The 18,609-nt window shown below is 41.8% G+C and overlaps 1 protein-coding gene across 1 annotated transcript in view; it reads left to right on the top strand.

Moving 5' to 3' along the window:
* itpr1b (inositol 1,4,5-trisphosphate receptor, type 1b) overlaps window positions 1–18,609 on the top strand; it is a 367,911-nt gene that overhangs the window by 299,504 nt on the left and 49,798 nt on the right. The window contains exons 51-55 of the mRNA XM_084317431.1: window positions 9,249–9,413; window positions 9,822–10,014; window positions 10,707–10,799; window positions 12,182–12,330; window positions 17,983–18,148. Coding sequence (XP_084173557.1) covers window positions 9,249–9,413; window positions 9,822–10,014; window positions 10,707–10,799; window positions 12,182–12,330; window positions 17,983–18,148 — 766 coding nt within the window. The remainder of the gene's footprint in view (window positions 1–9,248; window positions 9,414–9,821; window positions 10,015–10,706; window positions 10,800–12,181; window positions 12,331–17,982; window positions 18,149–18,609) is intronic.

The following is an 18,609-nucleotide window of genomic DNA, read 5'->3' as shown; positions in this document are numbered from 1 at the left end:
GTATTGTTTGCAAATGTTTTGTTTTGTTTCAGAATTCCTTTTAGTTTTCTTTATTATTATTATTAACTCATTGGACGCCAGAGGTCGCTGTGGGCATATGGCCGTTTGTGCCAGCGCTGTAATGAAATGGGGGTACATGCCGGTGTTTGTAGTGCTAAAACTAGGGCTGGGCGATATATCGAATATACTCGATGTATCGTGGCTTGTTCTACGTGAGATGTAGTAAATTACTATATTGTGAACATCGAGTATAATTTATGTTGTACCGCCAGTTAGCCGCCGGAGCTAAAAACAAACTATCAACACGGACGACTTGCTTTAGCGCAGAGTTTTTTCTCTCATTGCATTATAGACACAGACCAGCGCTGACCTTCAATGACGAGCAATTGTCATTTCATTAGACACAGACCAGCTCGGACCTTCAATAACATGCACTTGAATTGAATTGACCAGCTGCTAATGTTAGCCGCTCAGCTAACGCTAAACTATCTAACTAACTAACGTTAGTTAAGTCTAACTAACCAGTTCCATTAGTGAGGAAATGGGGGGGGGGGGGGTATATTGAAGAGGCTTGACAACAGAGGTCCAAAGATAACTTCACATTTATTGGCAATTCGTTTCTTTATATCGCTTCCTTTAGGTTTCAACTGTGTTGACCAAATGCAATCCTGGTATGGTCAACTACGGCACATTAGAACGCTCAAACTCGCTCTCGCTCTCTCTTCTCTCTCTCTCTGCTCTCTCTCTCTCTCTCTCTCTCTCTCTCTCCGTTCAATGATTTAAAGTGGCCACACGTTATAATATAAATACTAACTTGATAGTTGATGATAAACATTTAATTTCATTATCTGAAATATTATAAAATCATCAAGTCTGCTATAAGCCGTTATCCCTTTGTGTGTGATTATTATTGTCTCACAGTAGTGTGTATATAAAGTGTGTGTGGGTTTTTAGCTAAAGCGGATAGAAAACACAGTACTGTGCAAAAGTCTTAGGCACCCAAGAGGTTTTATATTAATTGTCTTACAGTAGATTATTTTATTTTTAATTAAAAAAATAAAGTATTAGTGTGTCAGTAGACTACTCTAGTACATTTTTTGAAACTTTTAATTTAATATTTTTTTAAAGCATCTTCATGGTTTAATGCCAACATATGTTGCAGGGACTATTATAATCATCATATTGGCATGACTGTATGCATCAAAGGGTTAAATCAAGCATTTTTAAGTGCTTTAGAGCAGTGGTTCTCAACTGGTCTAGCCTCGGGACCCAACATTTTCCTTAGTCATTAACTCGCAACCCAAAATGTTTAACCACTGATTTATGTAAAAAAAAAAAATGCAGTAATACGCAATCTTTCAAAACATGAAATAAACACAAAAAAGTGCAACAAAAGTGCAACTATTGCTAAAAACCCAATGAAATCAAATAATAATAAATAATTATGCTTAGCAGATTTCTTAGCTTTACAAAACAGACCTAAGTTTGGGGGAACTAATGGGATAACTGGGGTTGCAACAAAAGTGCAACTAGGGCTAAAAACCCAATGAAATAAAATAATAATAATAATAAATAATTATGCTTCTTAGCAGACTTCTTAGCTTAACATAACACCTACAGTAAGTTTGGGGGAACTAATGGGATAACTGGGCTTGCAACAAAAGTGCAACTAGGGCTAAAAACCCAACGAAATAAAATAATAATAAATAATATGCTTCTTAGCAGATTTCTTAACATAACAGACCTAAGTTTGGGGGAACTAATGGGATAACTGGGGTTGCAACACCAATCTGTTCCTCTGATTTGTCTTCAGCTGGACCAGAGCTGAGGAGGCCACTTTCACAAAGATAGGTAGTGCAAAAATTATTATAAAAAAATATATATATATATATTTTAAACTTTTTTTTTTTACACACACATCCGCGATCCACTCAAAATGCCCCCGCGACCCACTTTTGGGTTGCGACCCACCAGTTGAGAAACACTGCTTTAGAGGAAATGTCAAAATATTGCGATATATATTGTGTATATCGCGATACCCTTTAGAGGCCGTATTGCCCAGCCCTAGCTCAAACTATATTAAATATTATAGCTATGGATCTAATTGAGTCATTGAGTTTCTTATGGTCAAGATGCAAAAAACAGATAATTTTTTCATCAATACATTCCCGTTTTATACCGTGCTGAATGAGTATAGTTTCAGAGTAATTATGTGTAATCCCAGGAAACTCCGGCAAATGGCGTTTTACTGCATTTCACTATAAATCGTGCCATTCCTCGCCTGGATCAATAATCTATCTGAAATCAACGCTAGATTATCGGCATTATGTTTCATCGTGGATGCATGAAAGGGGGGGGGGGGAGCCGCCCCTCCGTGCTTTGATCACAACCAACGGGACACGGCACACACACACACCACAGACACACGCTCCGATCGCGGGGAAAGAATTACCGGATCAACGCAAGATTGATCAAATATAGTCCTCACCTTGTCTATGATGTACTGCAAAAAGAATAATCCAATTATCTGATCGCCATTCCAAATACTGATCGCGATCGTGTTTCCAACGTAATCCAACATTGAACATGAACCCGGAGGGCCAGACCCTCGTCGATGCATGTGTTATAAGCGATTGTCTTGCCGGAGTATTTTGACCCCACCCGCACGCCGCAGCTCGGCCCAAGTCGCATTGTTTCAAATGGAGTGCAATAGCGGCCGCAAGGCATTAGGCAGCAGTATTGGACGTTTGCGATCTCAGACCCATCCCCAGTGATAACACACAGCTGCCTGCATGTTTATGAATGGAAATAGCAAATGAAAGAAATAACGATTCAATAACGTATATATACATGGTTGGCGTTATTCGATTGGCGGACAAACACGTATATATGCGTGAACGGCGGTGAATGAGTTAAACAGAATGAGTGAAGTTCAGAATAGGTGTTGTGTAATACAAACAAATCACTTCATAAAGGCAATTGACCAACAGTCATGTAGATTTCCCAGTCTCAATAAATATTATCCACCAATGCCTCCTCACGCTTGCTGTGTTACCAAATTTGACTAAATTGACAGACTAAAACTGAAGGCACTTCCTGTGTATTTATTTCCCCACACCTCTAGAGAAAAGAACTCTGCTTGGTCCCAGATGTAAGCTCCGCTTATTTACATTATTTTGGTTTGGTCTGATATGTGGGTTCGAGTTTATTAACTTATTATACAGTGCATTTCTCCAGACTTCTCTTGGCAGAAGCTGAGGTGTGGCCAGCAATAGTAACAATAGTAGCAACTCCAACCCAAACATCAGACCAAAACTAAATAATGTAAATAAGGTGCAGTACCAAGCGGAGCTCTTTTGCCTAGAGGTCACTAGAATCTACCTTTTAAAGGGGCACCAATTTATTATGCACATAATATCACACATATCCCAAGGCTCTGAACTGGTTTGCACTAGGGGTGCACTGATATATCGGTCGGGTATCGGTATCGGCCGATAAGTGCCTTGTTGACTGCCATCGGCCTTTCGGCCGATAAGCTCAAATTTGCAGATTGCAGTGGCCGATAAATATCCGTAAATTTGTGTCGCGTCACTTGACCACACGTTCAAACTTTGAAAAAAGTTTCAGTCAAGCAACCTGCACAACCCCGCCCCCACACGCTACTGCATCAAAGTTACTTATGATTAACAAAGGCATTCGTTTTGTGGCATTAACGTTATATAGTTACACGTTCAATAACATCAGCGTATTTACCAGACCATAGCAAGTGGTGTAGTGGTTAACACTGTCGCCTCACAGCAAGAAGGTCCAGGGTTCGAATCCCGCTTGGGGACCAGGTTTCCATGGTGCCAGTTACCCAGGTGGGGTATCTCCCAGGCCTTTCTGTGTGGAGTTTGCATGTTCTCCCCGTGCTCGCAAGGGTTTCCCCCCCGATAAGATAAAACCCAATGGAAAAACATGCACAACAACAAGATTGCTAACGCTGTGGCGTCCTTGACGAAGACGGACAGGAGCACTTGGATTGGTCCCCTGGCGCGGCTCACGTTGTGCCTGTCTGCTCCCGGCTGCCCTTGGGGGGGAAGGACGACGGGATGGGTTAATCGCAGATACGAATTGCATGCATGCATCGCATGTGTGCCAATTGATGACCTCGGAGCAGGTCCTAAATTATTATTATTATTATTATTATAATTATCATTCATATCTCTCACTTCCTTCCTTTGCTCAGAGAGCCCGTACTGAATTGTACCCATTCTGCAATCTGTTAATAAAGTTTTCAATCAGACAAATGTATAGAAAAGCTTTTATTATAACATTCGTTGCAGTAAAATCATTATGCCTCGTTTAGTACTCCTGCGGAGCGCTGGTAGTCTACTCGTAGGCCGCGGAGAGCTAACGTTATTAGCTACGCTAAGTTTGTTGTGGTTCTCTCGTGAAGATAAATGGCGGACTTCCCGGAAGTAAAAAACGAATAAGCGCTTGCCGATTGGTGGTAAGAACAGCAGGAGGTGGGTGCAAGCGGTGTGACATAATTGGCAGAATCGACTGTCAATCAAAATTGTTCTGTTGTACCTGACACGACACATGCATTGCAAACTCAGATTATGGAGATATTACTGGAGAACATGGAGCTTTGTTTCAAGTCAAGTCAAGAGAGATACAGTGAGTGCTGTCTCTTAAACTCTTAAAACTCATAAACTTTTTAGTATTTTTAGTCAAGTTAGTCTGTTGGGTTATGAAAGCCAGTGGGTATTGTATGACTCAGACTTCAGCAATAATCATGAGCATTATAAAATATATAAAAAACACACATGGCATGATGGAATACCATAAACATATTTCTTGATGTTTCCTTTTTTAAGTAAGTAAAGAGGCCTATGTTCATATCGGTGAGCACAATTTGTAACACAAAAAGAGAGACGTGTAGCCTATTTATTTATTTAATATTTTATTTATTCATTTTATTATTATTATTTTATTTGTTGCCATGCCTAAAATAATAGTCAAGCATAGGGCTAACACATTTTCATAAACAATAATATAATTTTTTGTTATATGGTTATAATAAAAGCTTTTCTATACATTTGTCTGATTGATTGATTGAAAACTTTATTAACAGATTGCAGAATGGGTACAATACAGTACAGCTCAATACAACAACAGTGCTAAGACTGGAGGATGAAGACCAGAAAAAGACTTTCGGCTTTTTTACATAAGGGTCCTCCATTTTCAATTCATCAAAACATTTAGAGACATACAAATATACAGTAGTTTCATAAAAATAAAAATGTTGCCACAAATATGGTATCGGCCGATTGTGTTAGTTGAACTATCGGTATCGGCCGCAAATTTTCATATCGGTGCATCCCTAGTTTGCACACATTCATTTAGTTTGACAGTTAATTACTTTGAATATGGCCACCAGTGATGTCATTAGAGGACACTGAATCCTTGTGTTGTGTTAATTATAGCTCAATGAAATGATGTAGATTATAGAATAAGAGATTATGATTCATTAGGATTTTCATCTACATAATTTCTTATGTGCGAAATACATTTAAAAAAGCTCTACAAAGTGGTGGTTGAGACAAAGTATTATACCAAAACCGGAATCCGCCAAATATTCCCAGTCATTCAATTGAATTGTACCCAAATCTTTTTAAATGACTATATCTATGATAGACAGCACTGACATTTTCTATTCAGAAAACAAACTTATATTCATAGTATTCTCATGCCATAGGCACAGCTCATAGGCACAGCTCATTGGCACAGCTCATTGGCTACGGTATGTTTGTCATTTAATTACAATCACCTGTTGCTTGATTACAATTACATGTTGTTGCGGACTGTGGAGATTTGAACTCTGGTCTTTGACCTCTGGTCACGGGATATCTTCATGACCATGCCCCCCCCCCCCCCCCATGCCCTTAACCTCTGGGCCACCGTCACTCATAGCTGTTAGGTGTTGAGTCTGTGTACCAGGGGGATTCCACACCGCCGTGGAATCTGGGTTTCAACCACACCAACTACCACCTCTGTGGGACTCTCCACTTCAAAATGCAACAGGTTTAGAAAATACCAGCACACTGAGTCAGACGGCAATATGCAGTGTCACACTTTCATTATCACTTCGTGTACTATAGGGCTGGGCAATAAAATCACATTTTATTTTCAATTATGGATTTTGGCTTCCAACGATTATGAAAACAAGATAATCTACTTTAGTTTTTAATCCAGGTCAAGCCTTTGAGCCAGATCATGTTTTTTGTTTTTCAGTTGAATTATGTTTAACTCTTTCTCTGCCAACAACGATTTTATACGTGTTTGTCCGCCAACCACGTGTATATATACGTTATTTGATCATTATTTCTTTTATTCGCTATTTCCATTCATTATCCATCCAGGGAGCCTGGTGTTACCATAGGGAATGAGTCTGAGATCGCAAAAATCCAATACCGCCACCTGCTGAGCGATTGCACTTCATTTGAGACTGTATGGGGCTGTGCGTCGATTATATTGGTCCGGGCGGACTTTTCTAGTAACCTGAACCAAGGGCTTCACCCGATTGCATTGAATCATTTTCGGGACCCCCGATTCATTATGCTGTGGTGGGTTATGTCGTGGGCCAAATGGACATACGATCTACCAGATGGCAATCAAATAATTGGAATATTCTTTTTGGAATCCCACCGGCCACAGGTAAGAGCAATTTAACGTACATTTCAGCTTGATTGTGCCTTGTTTTCATAGCCATCGCCCTGATCAGCGTATGTTGTTGTACTAACTGTTAAAGTTATGTGATGTATACGATTGCATGTAACTGTCTAACTGTTTCCACAAGAGGGCGCTATAGGCGGAGCTATTGACGCTGGCGCCGGGTAAGAGGGTATTTAAGGGATTGTTCCCTCCCTGTCTCTTCCCACCTACCTCTCTCAGAGAGAAGGTCTCATGTACAAATGTGCAATGTGATAATAAACCACGCCGATTAACTCTTTCAGTGCCACTCACGAGATTTCTCGTGTTTTTTTATAGGTGGTTGCTAGCCACTCACGAGATTTCTCTGAATTTTTTTTTTTTTTTTTTTTTTTTTATCTGAAAAATTATTGCATCACCCGAGCCTACCCGAGTATTGCCGAGCTGCGCCGGTGATCACTGTGGAAAAAAGCGCCCCCTGTCGTCTCCCAGATGACATAAGTGATTTTGGAATGGACTCAATGAAAATGAATGGGAAAAAAAATCCGGTACTCCACATTTTCCAGTTCACTGATCCAGCCGGGGTTACTAGAGTTCATTCTGGAGCCTCAGATCCCCGCGGATCATGGAGATCCACTGTGTCGCGTTGGATCCATACACGTATCGATTTTTTCGAATGGTGTTCAGGAATTGGAATATACCAGTTGGATACCATCTGATGTCAGGTAAGGACTCTATGTTATCAGTGGTAGGATAATCAGAGTAAGTTTGATGAAGTTATAAGCTGTTTTGTGAAATGTCTTCTTTCGGTTTCAATGTAAAACTCCGAGAGGAAATCAACGAGGCGATTATCCGCGCGCGGCCGTAATGTGCGTGCGTGCACGTATAATATTGATCATCTAGCGTTTATTTGAAAACGATTCATAAAAAGGCAGACGAATATCAACGTTGTGGAATATTCCACTAAAAGACGATTTTCATAGAATGCTCCAGAATGAGCTGTTTTTTATATCAAAATGGGGGCTTTTCTAACTGCTCTGAAACGGCAACGACGCGATAAAAAAACAATCTGCCTTCACAGCACTGTCTGGAAAATAGTCTTTGATAATGCGATGGGCAGATTAGACACATAGCCATAATTTAAAACATAGATTAGGCGATATTAACGTTAACATTGGCGCGGATGGTGGCATTCAAGCGGTAAAATGGAAAACCAGGCGTGGCACTGAAAGAGTTAAAGGCTGAAGTAAGAGGACCTTGTCGTCATGACCAAGTTATTGTCGCCCCATAAGTGACTGTCAACACTAACGAATGCCGTTATTGACAATCAATTAATCAGAAACTACCCCCCCCCCCCCCCCTTTCATGCATTCATGATGGAACATAATACCCATATGCATTTGAACTTTTTTATTGTAGTGTGTGTATAGGGACAAAATGCCAATGGATTAAGTATAATATACGTTGCAGGCTATTGCTAGCCTCCCAGGAATGAACCTAAACCGCTCTAAAACCATACTTATCTTCACCACGGTATAAAACGGGAATGTATAGATGGAAAAATTGTTTCTTTTTCACATCTTGAACGATAGATACTTGATGTAAAATGGGCCATAGTATTGCATCCATAGCTATAATATAGAATATAGTTATAGCCCTGCAAACAAGGTGACCGACTCCATTGGTTTAATGCGTGGCAGCACATAACCATATCCCGTTCCCAGTGTGGCAGAGAAATAGTTAAAGGTCAAGGGCATTTACATTTTCTTTTATAATTTAAGTTCAATATATGCATGATGTTTCCAAGTGATGTTTCATGATCTCAATATTGACCAAAATAATCCAGATTCTTGCCATAACTGAGCAGCCGTGTATCGTAGTACTTAGTATTTTGCACATCAATCATTATCACAGTGTGATTATTACTGTCTACTTGTTGTCAAAGCACTGAAGAAGTATTTAATTGTCACACACACACATGTGAGATGAGCGACCTACAGGAACACACACACACACATGAGTCGCAGATGAAATGTCTCTGCACTTTTCCCATCCCGTCATCCCTCCCCCCCAAGGGCAACCGGGAGCAGACGTGGGCCGCGCCCCAGGACCAATCGTAGTGCTTCTGTCCGTCTTCGTCAGGGACGCGACAGCGTTAGCAATCTGTTCTGCATGTTTTGCCATTGGGTTTATCTTATCAGGAGGGGAAACCCTTGCGAGCACGGGGAGAACATGCAAACTCCACACAGAAAGGCCCCGGAGATACCCCACCTGGGTACCTGGCAACGTTCAACCTGGTCCCCAAGCAGGAATCGAACCCAGGACCTTCTAGCTGTGATGCGACAGTATTAACCACTACAGACCCCTGTGCCGCCTAAATGTCACGAAATGTCACGAAACACAGGCAATGTCACACAAACTCACTCGCTTGTGTGCTCGCTCACTCACTCACTCACTGCCCCTAGTGGCGGCTCTTGGGTGTGGCACTTTTTCAATTTATGCCATAATGCTTGTATGCATCTATGACAGCATCTGTCCTTGTTGTCCTCCAGGTGGGCAATAAGATCATCTTCCTGATGAGCTTCGTGGGGAACAGAGGAACCTTCACATGCGGCTACAAAGCCATGATCATGGATGTAGAGTTCCTCTACCACCTCCTCTACCTGATCATCTGTAGCCTGGGGGTCTTTGTTCACGTCTTCTTCTACAGCCTTCTGGTGAGGCACACACACGCACGCACGCACGCACACACACACACACACACACACACCTGAATCCAGTCATCTGTTACTACAGCCAAAGAAGACGTTTCTTCTTGACTAACTATTGTTGATGGAAAAATATGTCAATTTAATATTTCTTTGAACTTCCAAAGGAGTGTTATTTAACTAAACAATAACTATAAATAAATAACTGTTCATCTTGGCCTAATAGGAATTAACACGATAAACCCCCCGACAGGAAGTCAACTGTTGTTGTTGCTGTTGCCCAGAAACGCACCAAACATTCAGCTGAAACCATCCACACACACACACACACGCACGCACGCACGCACGCACGCACGCACGCTTACTGCACATAGAAACATTGAACTCTTGATAACGTTGTGTTTTCTTGCCTCCAAGCTCTTTGACCTGGTCTACAGAGAGGAGACCTTGCTTAACGTCATAAAGAGCGTGACTCGTAATGGACGCTCCATCGTCCTGACGGCCGTGCTGGCTCTCATCCTCGTCTACCTCTTCTCCATCGTGGGCTACATCTTCTTCAAAGACGACTTCATCCTGGCCGTAGACAGGATACCCAATAAAACACTAGCAGGTACATGTTCAAACTAATGTAAAGTGTTCTTCTGTTCACAGCTGTGGCTAATAACATTAATAATGGGTATGGTATGCTTAATTTAGATGTACCCATGGCCAGCATTGACGAGAATCAATTGTATTGTTAGTGTTTATTATGTTATTAGCTGCAGCTGTGTTTAACCTGCTATGACATGTGTAACTAAATGAATGGGACTTCTATCTGAGCCTACATGGTCCTCATTCACAACACAGACTCAGTGCAATCAGTCAATCAGACCTGTGGAGGCCGGTCCTGCCCCGTTCTGGCTGGTCCAGCAAAAATGATGGGAGATAAGTGGTGCCCGCTTATTTTCTAATACTGCTCACAGAAGTGGTTTCGGTGCACACTAGTTAGTTTATGTCCCTTTGCAAATAGATTCAATTGGGTTCTAAGCGACACTTGTGTTCTTGTGAAAATGTGCCTGGAGGTAAGTTGAAAGACGATCTCTCCCATAAGTCCGATCACATGACCAAACTGCGCTCCTTGTTTGTTTCTGTTTTAAATTTTTTCTAATTTTTTTACAATGCAACATTCTGTTTTTAATTTTTATAATTTTTTTACAATGCAACATTCTCTGTATTCCAGAGTGAATATTTAGAGCCCATGTGAATGATTTCTCTTTTATGATTATCAAGTTTCTCCTCCGTTTGTGTTTTGCCTTGCGGTAGAGCGTGGAGCCAGTATGATGGGAGAGTTCTTCTCTGCTTCAGTGTGTCGGAAGGAAAATGGGGAGAACTGCTCAACAGAGACAACGGTGGAGGGTATGTGTGGGAGGGAAATGTGTGTGTGTGTGCACTTACATGGCTGAGGACGTGGATGCTGCGGTCACTGGGTTCTTGCGGGTCTGAACCCACGTGTTTGTGCTTGCATTTATTACTAGGCGTGTGTGTTTGTGCGCATGAACATGCATGTGCATAATGGGTTTCTGTCCACATGCATGTTGCACTCCAGGACCTCTGGATCAGCATGAGGACAGTCTGTATGAGTGGCTGGATGGTCACGAGATTAAACCTGGGGCTTAGGCTCCATGCATGTCTGTAGGATCACCAGGGTGAAGAACCATAGAGGGGATGGGAGGGGCGGTGGGGGTGTAAAAGGTCAAGTGTTAATTACCGTCAGGCACAGGCAGGTCGTTGGGTCCACTCAGAGAGGGCTTCTCACCACCACCAGTGAGTTCTAACAAACCTACTGACCTCGTTGGACAACACTCCCAATCAGAGATGAACCCTGACCACCTCCTTAATGTGATCAGCCAACCTTGTCCCCAAGCCGTCTGGGGCCCCCATCTCATCCAGTCATCTTTATCCATCACCACCAGGCAAACTAATGATGTTGGGTCTTTTTTATCTTTTTTGGGGGGGTGTGGTTTGGGTAAATTCCTCAGCTGGTTGGACTGTGGGGTAAAGGGAGAATGTAGGCTAATCCCAAGTATCAAGCATAGATTCTACATTGTGAAATAAGAATTTGACCTAGTTAGTATGGACCCAAGATGTAGATTACGCTCTTTTTCGAGCAGGTGTATTTAAAGATGGATAGGCAATTTAAGTACAATCAGACCAATTTGATTGTGCCTTAGCCCAATTCATCAACCAATACTTATTATCTGCTGATATCCCTGCTACGGATCTACCATACCCATATACTGGTATCTGATAGTGGAGAATTTTCCCAATACTAAAATAAAGTTTATACATTTCAGAAATTAATACAATGCCACTTGATTTTCTGCATTCCAGACACAGTGTTGAGAAGTATAAATGAGAGAAGCAGAGTTAGATCTTTCTAATGTAGAAAAATGGACAATGTCTTAAAGGGGCAGTTCACCCAAAATGAAAAAGAAAGATTCATAATTTCTGTCAATAATTGGCGCTCAAAGCATGTGGTAATATGATTCATTTGCATAAAAAATATTTAACATGTTAAGGTTTCTAGATTAGTCATGAATGTTAACGCATTAACATTGACGTTAAAAAAAGGAAATTCACATTCAACTGTGTGTTGGCCAACAGCTAGGCTAGCTGGCAGATAGCTTTCTACTGAATGCACAAAGACACAATTGGTATCCATCTTATTGACTGACTCTGGAGATGGTAAGTCCCATAATGTTGGCGTGCTCCTCTAACATGCTGGTGCTCCTCCACAGCGGCCCTGGCCACGCAGCCATCAGCGGTGGTGATTGAGGACAAGGAGCGGTCATGTGACTCCCTGATCATGTGTATCGTCACGGTGCTCAGCCATGGCCTGAGGAGCGGAGGAGGCGTCGGGGATGTCTTGCGGAAACCATCCAAGGAGGTACGAATGCGGGGCACGACACAGAAAATAGGAGATAAAATGTGTCCAATTGCAAGTCATTTAAAGGGGACATATTTTTGTAATTTTTAACAAGTTAATATAGGTGTTTGAAGTCCCCTAAACATGTCTTTGAAGTCTTTTGCTAAAAGAAAACACTCAGATTATGCATTCTAGCTGTTTCAGTACTGTTCTCAATGGGCTGTTTCTGTGCCTGTAACGAGCGAGCCACTTTTATCGTACATATATGATAGTTATATCGTACATCTAGCAGTAGTGCACAAGCCTGTATTGTCAAATGAAATTCAGATCAAACTGTCAAATTAGATGTTTCAGATCAAATATGACTCAAGATCCAGCAATGTCATAACAAACTTACTGTTTAAAATGTTAAACTTATTTTAGGTACAACTTTAGGTAGAAAAGAAGATTTACATTTTGTAAATGTTTCCAAAATTTCTTCACACACACACACACACATTATTGACTAAGGTGATTTTGGCTGCAATTCTGAAATGGCTCTTTCAAGAGGCTGGCTCCAAGATAAATTATAGAAGGTCTTAGGGGTTTAATCTGGCACAATTTGTGGAGGAGGTAAATAATGTGCAATGGTTTGATGTTTGCCATGAAGAAAACCCAGAAAAAGCAGGAGTATTTATGAAGTGGAAAATGGTCAGCCCGGTCAAATTGTGCACCTTGGTTGAATAATGAGATGAGAAGTTTGATGGTCCAACGAGACGATGCAAAGAAAAACTGTAGACGGAACAGGTTGAATGAATGAATGAAAACTTTATTTAACAGATTGCAGAATGGGTGCAATACAGTACGGCTCAATACACACAATTGTTAAGGGGATGCAGACTAGAGAAAGACGTTTGTCTTGTTTACATCAGGGTCCCCCATTTTCAATTCATAGCTACATTTATGACATACACAACATACATGACATCATGACATTTATGGCATAGGAACATACATGACATACAGGTATATAGTACTGTTACATTTGTGACATATACGATATGCAAATATACAGTACTGTTACCCATAGATCCTAACAGAGATTATATACCGGTACATATGATGGGGAGGAGACTGTACATTAGGAGGGGGTGGGTGGGTGGGACAACATTACTGAAATGCGGTAACCAAATTGAATAAATGAAGAAAGAGGGAATACTACATGCAGAAAATCAGTGATTCTAAAAATGATGGAAAGAAATTATGAGTGTTAAATAACATAATGGGGAGGAATTCAAACATGCATCCTTCCTTTATAGAAACCGGGGGTAAATTCCTTACCAAGCCAGCAGATATTGCAAATCATCTTAATGATTATTTTACAAATAAAGTAGACAAGCTGAGGAATGCCATGGGTGCAGTCGAGGACACAATGTCACTGTCACATCACATCATTAAAGATTGTATCATGAGGGAAATGCAGTGCATCTTTGAATTCCACCATGTTACAGAAGAATATGTTGAAAATATGCTTTTACACCTGTCTGATGATAAATCTCCTGGTATTGACAACTTGGATGGTAAACTGCTCAAAATGACGACCAAATACATATCCAAGCCATTAAGTCACATCTTCAATAAATGTTTAGAGCAAGGTGTGTGCCCCGAGATGTGGAAGGAAGCCAAGGTTATCCCATTACCTAAGGACAAAAGAAACACCTTTGCTGGTTCCAACAGTCGACCTATAAGTCTCCTCCCAGTGTTAAGTACAATTATAGAAAAACATTTTATACACCCAAATTCAAAACTACTTTTCAAGTAACAGTCTGATAACGAACTACCAACATGCATATAATCAAATCAAATCAAATGTATTTGTAAGGCCCGACAACACACGTTAATGTCCCATGGGCCGGACACGTCTTCTTTAAACAAGTCGTGAAGAAACATCACAATAAATCAAGAACAAAACAAAAACACCATAAAGTCAATTTTCTTTTATAAATGCAACACTCCCAGACATACCCCAGGAAAAAATGCACCACAGGCAATGTGGAGGAGAGAAACCTTAGAAGGGCCGTTCAAGGGGGGATCTCCCTTCTTAGATGTCGGTGATAGTAGTGTTGCAATAAAACAGGCGAAACAGTTGGTAAGCATGCACTCATAAGTGTAATGAAACACAGATAAGTGCATGCAATAGCAACTGAACATTTTGAAAGATAAAAAATAGAGCTGTTGGCGGATCTATTTGAGGCAAGGGGGCGGCGCAGAGAGGGTCGCATCCCGGTCATCATCACGGGACGTCCAACACTCCGGTCATCACTACAAGACAGCCAGAGACAGGGAGACAGGGGGACAGGCGTTAGACAGTTTGCATGATTGTGATGGGCGGACATAGCAATAGATACAAGTGGTAAGCATATATGTGAATAGAATAGATATATCTAGTAAGCATATTATGTGAGTAGAAGTACTTAACCCAGCAATGAACTCTAAACCACGTTGACAGACCACGGACAGAAGACGGTAAGAATCTGATCCATGGCCTCGTGGTGCACGTAGAACAGTAACTGCAATCTTGGCCAAGACCCAGAGACATCCACCACCTTGGTCAACACTATGAGACAACCACTCAGAGGTTGGGGGGGGGGGGGGGAGGGGGGGTTAGAGAGTTCCCATGTTTGTAGTGAGCGGAGATAGAGCAATAAATACATGTAGGTGCATGCATGGTGACGGTAGAATCAAAGTATATAAGAAAATTGAGTAATAGGGTGGCCGGGTAGCGCAGCGGACTAAGCATCTGCCTACCACCGCAGAGACTGTGGGATCGAATCCAGCTGCCACGGTACCTCCGGCTTGGTCAGTCGTCCATACTGACAATTGGCAGTGTCAGCGGGTGGGAAGCCGGTGGGGTGGGTCCTGGTCGTTGTAAACAGTGACTCCTACAGGTCGGTCGGGGCGCCTGCTCAGCGAGGAAGGGATCTGGGTGAGGTAGTGTGATCCTCCCACGCGTTACACTCAACCAATGAGAGTCCTCGCTGTCAGGTGAAAAGAAGCGGCTGGCTGACTCCGCATGTATCGGAGGAGACATGTGATAGTCTTCAACCCTCCCTAGACTGGCAAGTGGGTGGCAAATGCGCACAACGACCAGGAAGGGAGGGAAGGGAATTGGCATAACGACAAAAAATTGGGATGGGAGAAAAATACAGAAAAAAGGGGGGAGAAAAAAGTAGATAAAAAAATAAAATGTTGTAATGGATAGAACTACTGCAAGCCTATGTATACAGGATGAGATACAAGACAATAGCTCAGGGCCGTATGCCCCGGGGGGCAGGAGTAACCACTCAGAATTGGTCAGGGCAGAGCATGTAAGGTTCAGCACTGCAGGCCAGACAGGAGGCGGTATGAAGCTGTTCCATGGGACCGGTTGAGACAGAGACAGAGGTTAAAAAGGTTCTCCCATGTCTGCAGAAAAGCAGACATGGGAGCAAATAGACATGCTAACTAAACTAGACAGATTAAACTAAGGGTCAGTCCCCGACCAGGTGAGATCAGGGTAGGTTGAAGGAGAGAGAGAAAAGATGGGTCTTAAGCAGGGATTTAAAAGCTTCGACAGAGCAGGCGCCCCTGACGACGGCAGGTAATTTGTTCCACAGGTAGGGAGCACGGTAGACAAAGGCTCTGCTCAAATATAGAGATGGTCACTCTACAAGTACAGCACTTGCCCAAATGACCGACGACTGGTTAAAGAGCATGGATGATGAAAGTAAGGTGTTGCAGTGTGGGGTCCCACAGGGAAGTTTGCTTGGGCCTTCGCTATATTCAATATTCACAAACGACCTCCTTTATGTATTAAATAAATCCAGTGTAGTCATGTATCCTGATGATTCTACAATGTACAGTACAGCATCAACATGTAGTGAGTTAAACAATCTACTTAGAATAGAGCTTAAAGCCATAGCTGCCTGGGTCAACAATAACAAACTGGTACTCAACATTGCAAAAACAAGCAATGGTGTTCGGATCCAGGTACATATTAAGCAGCGATCCCCAATTAAGCCTGACACAGGCTTGTGGACACAGTGGAACAGGTAAAAGAGGCTAAGTTGCTTGGCATGGTTCTTGATTCTGGTTTAAAGTGGACAAAGCAAATTGACAGTATCGTAACAAAATAGGAAGGAGCATAGCTGTGACAAGAAAATGTAGAAAGTATTTAACACCAACCACTTTGAAATAAGTCATCCAGGCTCTGGTTTTGTCTCATCTTGAGTACTGTCCGCCCGGCCATACGGTCATCGGCAGCAAAAACACATACAGAAATTACTAATGGCTCAAAACAAGGCTGCCAGACTAGCTCTCCACTGTTCAAAGTGCACTAATATTGGAGTTATGCACAGAAATTGATCATGGCGTCCGGTTGAGAAACGTCTGCAATTACTTTTCTCAGAAATGTTGTCAAAAAACCACAGTATGTTTATGATCAAATAGTTGACACAAGAGAAGAACATGACCATATGACCAGACAAGCTATGTCAGGCCATCAACTGGCACCTAAACCCAGGACAAATCTATTCAAATCTTCTGTGACTTACAGAGCTATCATGGAATGGAACTCATTGCCAAGCTACTTCACTGAAATAGAATCCAAAACTACTTTCAAGAAATTATTTAAATACCATCTACTAACAAGCATGCACTGAACCCTTATGGCATAGCGGTGAAAACCAATTGACTGTTTGTTAATTGTATTTATGTTGATGGCAGGGAGTGCTGCTCAGGAAGCACTATTTATTTGTATTTTATTTTATACTTTATACTGATGACTGAAGTATCTTAACTGAGGATATTTTTAATAATGTAATGTCTTGAATTAGTTTTTTAAGTGTTGAACCCAGGAAGAGTAGCTTTTGTCAAGTACAAAAGCTAATGGGGATCCTACATAAACATAAACATAATAGAGGGAGGGTTCTTGTCACAGCAGAACTGCAGAAATGTTCATATTTAATTTCTTTATTTTATTTTTATTTTTTTATTGGTTTGTACTACCGGGCAGTCCGGTAGAGAGAGAGGGAGAGGAGGAAATGGGAGACAGAGCAGGGGAAGACATTCGGCAAAGGACGCCGGGTCCGGGAGTCGAACCCGGGTCGGCCGTTTCGCGACGCAGCGCGTTACATGGTGTGCTACTAGAGCGCCCCATATTTAATATTTTATCCGTGTTGGGACAACCCCTCATTCTGTAAAAACAATGCAAAACACAGGAAAAGTTACTCGATAATGTAATTGAACCACCAAGATAGTCGAAAGAACACATACAGGATTTGAACTTCAACTTTTTAATACATCTTACTACACACCTTTACAAACGCATTAGTGAAGAAATTGATTGGTAAGGATTTAGTTTGCAGATCGGTCAAATATCTGATAAAATGCCCTTACTAAATCTGTCCCTGTGATAATGGTGTAGAGACATATCAACAACTTGCAGGATACCACATAGCATAACAATAATACCTCCCATTCTCATACAGTAAATACGTACAGTTTGTACTATACATCAATAATATTTCCAGCTGTGGAAGAAAATCACGAACAACCAGTGCAGCATTGGTTCAATGTGCTTGTGGTAGTACAAGATTAGGTTATGTTGTTGTCCTGCTATTTTCTGACACGCACAATTCTTCTCTGCTTTGACAGGAGCCTTTGTTCGCAGCCAGAGTCATCTACGACCTGCTGTTCTTCTTCATGGTCATCATTATCGTCCTCAACCTCATCTTTGGTGTCATCATAGACACCTTCGCCGACCTGAGGAGTGAGAAACAGAAGAAGGAGGAAGTCCTGAAGACCACGTGCTTCATCTGCGGTGAGGGACCAGACAGGGATGCAGTGTGCCGTCATGCTGTTTCTACACTATACCGTCATACTGTTTCTACACTATACCGTCATGCTGTTTCTACACTATACCGTCATGCCGTTTGCCTGATAAACGAGGCTGAATTACATTCTGTTTCGCTTCACTTCATTATTCAGTGTGACCAATTTGAAAGTGATAGTTCAGATTTTTGGAACGATGGCTCCTATTTCTTACTTACTACACTGATGGTGATGTTGATCAGTAGACTCCTTTCTCGGCACCATCCCAAGCAGTTCCTCACACTAACTGCAGCTAGTTGGCCACAAACCAATGCAATGGGGTCGAGCTCTTGTCTGTACAAGCTGACGGAGGCTCACTGAAATATACTCCACAGTGCACACAAAGTAGATTTCAGTGAGCCTCAAGTCAGCTTGTACAGACAGGCTAACTCTGAATCAGCATCTGCAGTG

The sequence above is a fragment of the Notolepis coatsorum genome, assembly GCF_963971535.1.
Source record: "Notolepis coatsorum genome assembly, chromosome: 6".
In the NCBI taxonomy this organism is placed as follows: Eukaryota; Metazoa; Chordata; class Actinopteri; order Aulopiformes; family Paralepididae; genus Notolepis; species Notolepis coatsorum.
The sequence above is the reverse complement of the archived record's forward strand: the minus strand, read 5'-3'. Positions and strand labels throughout refer to the sequence as shown.